Source organism: Colletotrichum graminicola, assembly GCF_000149035.1.
Source record: "Colletotrichum graminicola M1.001 genomic scaffold supercont1.5, whole genome shotgun sequence".
NCBI classification, from domain to species: Eukaryota; Fungi; Ascomycota; class Sordariomycetes; order Glomerellales; family Glomerellaceae; genus Colletotrichum; species Colletotrichum graminicola.
In genome coordinates this window covers 933,326-939,325 of record NW_007361009.1, presented here as the reverse complement: position 1 = coordinate 939,325, position 6,000 = coordinate 933,326, and the positions used below count along the sequence as shown (strand labels likewise).

At 52.2% G+C, this 6,000-nt stretch overlaps 1 protein-coding gene across 1 annotated transcript; it reads left to right on the top strand.

The window, feature by feature from the left end:
- Positions 1–2,497: 2,497 nt before the first annotated feature.
- GLRG_02615 (major facilitator superfamily transporter) lies at positions 2,498–4,091 on the top strand (the record flags this gene model as incomplete). Its single annotated transcript, XM_008092624.1, has 4 exons — positions 2,498–2,669; positions 2,747–2,780; positions 2,869–3,451; positions 3,540–4,091. 4 exons carry the CDS (start codon positions 2,498–2,500, stop codon positions 4,089–4,091), a joined length of 1,341 nt encoding a protein of 446 aa, XP_008090815.1.
- Positions 4,092–6,000: the final 1,909 nt, after the last annotated feature.

Sequence of the window (6,000 nt, the reverse complement as noted above, 5' to 3'; positions counted from 1 at the left end):
GATATACTTACTAAAGGTAACACTTAGCTACTAATTATCTAGTTAAAAAAAAAGTTATAATTACTATAAGCTACACCTAGCTAATAATATAATATTAAAAGTGTATAAAGGTAAAATTAGTAAAAGCTATTTACTTATAAATACTATATTAAAAGTAGATTACTTAGGTAGTTCTTACTTAACTGCTTTATAACTAGTCCTACTAGTAAGATCTTATTTAAATAAAAACTTATAGAAGTCTATTTACTTATAATCTTATATAGGCTGTTACTACTATAGTAAGATAAAAACTTAGTAAGATAAAAATCTTAATAATTAGAGAAAAAAAAGGTTAAAAAATAAAAAAAAAAGAACTTAAAGAAACTTAAGTATAAAAAAAAGATAATTATACTAAATACTATAAAGGTTATTAGTAAGTAAGTAGTATATAAAGAAAAAGACTTCTCTAAAAGTAATAAAGTTAATAGTAGTAATAGTAGTTATTATATAGTAAACATAAGGCTTAAAGGGTTATTTACTAGGTATTATAAGATCCTAGGTACTAATAATCTTTAGGCTAGGTAGCACTTTAATACTTTAATCTAAGCTGCTATAGTAAGTAAAGTACTATAGTCTCTTCTAATAATCCTTACTAATCTATAGTAGTAGTAACTATAAAGTTAACTACTAATTAGTGTTAGTATTATAGGGATTATAATTAAGGTAGCTATAATAGTATTAATTAACTATTAGTAGCTAGGTAAAGATATTAATAAGGGAAAGAGAAGAGGTTACTGCTGTAGGTATTTGTAGTAGTATAAGTGAGCTGCCGGGGTGAGTCATGTGATGGTAAATCACGTGACCATGGATTGGCTCCACCATTGAACAGTTGAATATCCTGACAGCCAGCCTTCTCTATCCTCGACCAGGAAAGCAGGAATACGAGCCATATGGAACCCATGTTTGTTCGCCCAGACTGGCAAGGGATCCAAGACGCCTGTCCCCTCCCCTGACTGTGCCTCCGACGCCGTCATTGTTACCAAGAACCCTAAACATGATAAGCTCATCCCGTTCCACTTACTAACAGGTTCCATGTCCGTGGCAGAACGACCACTCGAAAGTGTAACCACTCACAAGCGCTAAACACCCGCCTCGGAAGCTTCAGACACCCGAGCGGCTCTTTCCACCGCCCCCCTCCTTGCCGAACGGAGCGGCGGGGGTACATGATGGACGGGGCGAAAGGGCTACACGAGTTGAACCAAGGACGCTTCTCATGCGATGAGTCAGAGGCGAAAAAAAAGAAGGGCTTCTAGTACCATAGGAGATGCCCGGATACTTGATAGTCTCCATCAGGGGTATTTCCCGATCAAGGGAGACTTTGTGATTCCGGTACTTCTTTCATGACCTGGCTCCCTCATGTAGGGTAGGGCGTCGCCGTCCAGTCTGGTGATACACGATCCTTTTCTCGGCTTCTGCCTCGGACGATGTTTTCGGATCCTTTTGGCGTATGCTACGGAAATAACCCCGAGGGTTGCATCGTTTCGCCAAGAATGCTTGCTTCCTGGGTGCTGCTCTCAATCTGCTCTCGCACGCCTCTTGTACCGTGTCGTTTGATACCCGCATCGTTGCTGTTGCAGGACCACGGGAGGTACTCACGCTCAGACTGGATCAGTTGGAAAATCGAGATTCTGACTGACAGCCACATGTTATCTTGATATGGCTGAGCCGGAATGAAACTGAGCAAAGACACTGTTGTGCGCTGCGTGGCGGCTCTAGTTGATTAACATCATCCGAATCGCAACTCGACGCCGTGGGAAACATGCCAACTGTATGTGCACCCTGCGCATCTTTCATCCAACCAGTCCCTCAAAAACCGAGCTGTCGTCTTGCACCATGGACTGACTATATCATATTCGCGTGTGCATCAATATGGCCTCGTACTAACCCCACATCGAGATCGCCGCATCATCGAGGAGCGGGAACGAACGTGCCGGTACTCCCGCCGTATTCCCGGGCAACTAGTCGGCATCTGGTTGGCTCCCCGACCGGTACCGGCCGGGAAACGCGAACCGCGAGTGGGTTCAAAGGGGAGACTTGAAAACGTCGGACAGACAATCTCCTCGGCATCTTAATGACTAATACGTGATGCGAAACGAGGCTTCTCCAAATGCCGTCTACCTAATCTAGCCCGCCTCTCACTTGCTAGTTTCACGCGAGTACGGATATAGACTCTGGTATTTCCAATCCTTGCCACGCCGCTTATAACCTCGGCAAACCGACGGGACGCGTGTGGTGTTGGATGAGTCAAAGAAACCAAACATTCTGAACATCTCCGGCGCGCCAAGTCAATAGTAAGATTCTTTTTCGTCAGAATGCGGTAGCACTGCAACCGACCGAACTGCTCTCCGCTCATCTCCAGCATAACGATTGTGGCGACGTCTGACTGTTGTGCCCGCACGCCTTTCCATCCCCCGCCGGCCGGCAGCAAACAACCCGCGCAGGCCGAACGCTTGCCACGATGGACGGCACCGACAAGGAGACCAGGTCCGACTCATCCCGGGACGACGGCGTCGGAGGAGAGCCCGTCCGAACCGGGAGTCGTGTCGGGCGCGTGTTGAGCCGCATCGCGTCCACGCCCACCTCGGACCCCGGTCCTCCGCCGGACGGAGGATACGATGCCTGGATGGCCGGTGAGCAGGCGTCAAACATGTCTTTTGTTTAAACGAGTGGAGCTGACCATGCCTCTCTATCTCTCTCTCTCTCACAGTACTGAGTGCGCACTTCATCTTCATGGACACATGGTGAGCACACACACACACACACACACACACAAACATGCTACCTTTTGGTGCTGAAGGGGAACCCTCCCCGAAACTGATCGTCACATAGGGGATTCGTCAACTCATTTGGCGTGTTCCAAACGTACTACGTTCGGCAACTGGGCAGGCCGCCTTCGGACATCTCCTGGATCGGGTCGTTCCAGGTCTTCCTCCTCTTCTTCGTCGGCGCCTTCTCCGGCCGCTTCACGGACGCGGGCTACTTCCGGCACCTCTTCCTGTGCGGGTCCTTCCTGGTCCTCCTCGGCATCTTCGCCACCTCGTGGTGCACGCAGTACTGGCAGATCTTCCTCGCCCACGGCGTCTGCGTCGGCCTGGGCTTCGGCCTCGTCTTCTGCCCGTCCCTGGCGACGCTGTCGACCTACTTTGACAGGAGGAGGGCGCTGGCCATCGGCATCGCCGCCGTCGGCAGCGCGTCCGGCGGCCTCGTCTTCCCGAGCACCGTCCGCCAGCTTCTGCCGCGGGTCGGGTTCCCCTGGGCCATGCGCACCCTCGGCTTCATCCAGCTCGCGACGCTGTCCGTGGGGCTGGTCTTCCTGAAGCCGCGGATACCGCCGCGCAGGGCGAGCAAGCTGGTCGACTTGTCCGCCTTCAAGGAGCTCGAGTACACCTTCTACACCGCGGGAGGCTTCTTTGTAAGTCCGGGCGACCTTTGCTTTTCCGAGTATGGGAAGGAAGAAAGGAAGGAAAGAAAGAGGAACAGATCACTGAGACCATTGCTAGTCCTTCATGGGCGTATACTTCGCCTTCTACTACCTGGCCTCGTACAGCCGAGACGAGCTCGGCTTTTCGTACACGGACTCGCTGAACCTGCTCCTGGTCCTCAACGGCATCGGCTTCGTGGGACGCCTCGGGCCCAACTTCCTCGCCGACAAGGTCGGGACCATCACCGTCTTCACGCCCATGGCGCTCCTCTCGGGGCTCCTGATGTACTGCTGGATCGCCGTCGGGTCCGCGACGGGCCTCTACGTGTGGACCGTCTTCTTCGGTGTCGCCGGCAACGCCATCCAGTCCCTCTTCCCCGCGGGCATCAGCGCCCTGACGACGGACCCGAGCAAGCAAGGCTCGCGCATCGGCATGGTCTTCACCGTCGTCTCCTTCGCCGTGCTCACCGGCAACCCCATCGCCGGCGCCATCGTCTCGGCCACTGGGGGTCGGTACCTCGGCGCCCAGGCCTTTGCTGGGAGCTGTCTGATGCTCGGCGCTTTCTTCCTGGCGCTGGCCCGCGTGGTCAAGACGAAGAAGATAGGACACGGGTGGTTTGTCAAGGTTTAAAAAGCTTGGCTTTGCAGCCCCATCAGTCTGGCCAGGGCCCCGGGCACGAGCTCACACGTATTCATGTACAAATCTCTGAAGCTGTAAAGCTGTAATTATAAACGTCTTCTTCTCTCCTATCAGAGACAGTGACACGGACCGTTGAAGGGTGACGGCTGGAGTCGTATTGGCCAGTCTCATGGTCGGCTATAGAGCGTGCAGCTACCACCTAGTCATCAGACTGAAACTATATTGGAAGCTCGGGTTACATTAATGGCATACCCGAACCCCTTTTGACACGGGCCCGAGTGCCCGTAATATCATATATTCATGCGAATTAACACTCCGATAGCTATGTTTCACGGGGCATAATTAAGAAACTGGGGACACATGGCTCGGAAGTAAAAATCAAGACCAGGCATATCAGAAACCGTTATAGCACACGTTTACTGGCGCCGGTCGTATGCGTTTTCAAGTGTGTGAGTTGCCTCGAGATTGATACAGCAACAGACCGAACCTGTTTTCGTCACCTCGACGCACGTCACGGTGAAGACCGGCCTTCCGGGAACTTGATGATGCCAGGACACTTTCCCATTATCGTCGTCAAGACCCCTTCGGTGCGTGTGCTATCTGTGATGTCGGCATTGACCTTGAACTTTGGATGCAGTCTTTGAGCGTCCGACAGATCACCGCCAAACCCACCCAGCCCCCATCCAACATGGGGGCGGTGAACCTCGTCGACTCAAAATGATGGACCCCTTGGCTGGTCTGGATGAGGAGCCCTGACTGCGCTGCAAAAGTCCTCGAGGACTGCACCGCAGTGTTCGAGTCCTGACGCTAGATCGGCGGCGTCGGGTGTTTTCAGCCTGTCGATCATACAGCAATAATGCGGCTGTCTCCCCGAGCACCGAGATGAGAATTTTCCTAGAGCACAGGTAATCGCTTCGGGGTAGGGGGTAGGCGTTCAGCTGGAGTTGGATCAGTTGGTTGAGCAGATTGTTAGTGATATCTCCGAGGCGACTCTGGTTCCGGACCCCCTTTCCACCTCCACGGAAGAACCGAACTTGTCTCTGATTCACGAATGTTTGCGGCTGGCGACCTTGACTAACACGTCTAACCGACCAAGAAACATCTTTGCAACGTCGAACATGCAGAAACGCCCCCTCGAGACGAAACGCTGCTGTGGATGCCCAAAGTCTTGATTCAGCTCCTCGCCACGTTGTGTGTGTGTGTCTGTAAAACCAGCATCGCCGGTCTGGTCTCGTCCTCGAAGACGAAGGTGGCCGGCAGATTACGAGAGACAGGTCCGACGGACGACGTTTTACCAATGGCACGCGCCGTCGCCGCGGAGAGTCTCAGTCGCGTGTGCCATATTCTGACTCGCTGCTAGCCCAAGGAGATACGGCGCAAGGATATGCGCTCAGTAAACGGTCAAGGGAACACGAGTCTCGGCAAGAAGAAGGTCGAAGGCCCATCCCGAGCGAAACGAACAAAAGTCACCGGCTTCTCCGAGAGGTGCGGTTCATCTTATGAGGCCTGTCATCCCAGAGTTATATGGGACAGGGAGTGCGGGGAATCGTTGCAACAAGAACTCTATACTGCGGGTAGCTGATACCCTGAATGTCTGGGTGGAGGACGCTGGTTCCATCGACGAGTTCAACTTCTGCTGTTTGGACTGTTGGACGAGTGTGTCCGTCTCCCGGGATGGCCCCTATTGCCTCGAAGCTTTTTAAGTTCGCAACCTGGAACAGCAGCGTCGCGCGACAAAAGGAACCAAAACCCCGTCTGAAACCCCCCCCCCCCCCCCCCCCCCCAAAGGCCCCCAGTTTTTTCACGTAGGTCAATCGGGCCTACGTTAAATAAAACGACTGGAAATGGTGCGCAGGACAGCACCCGCGTCAAGATGGCGAGACGAGAAGAGCGGAAGTTC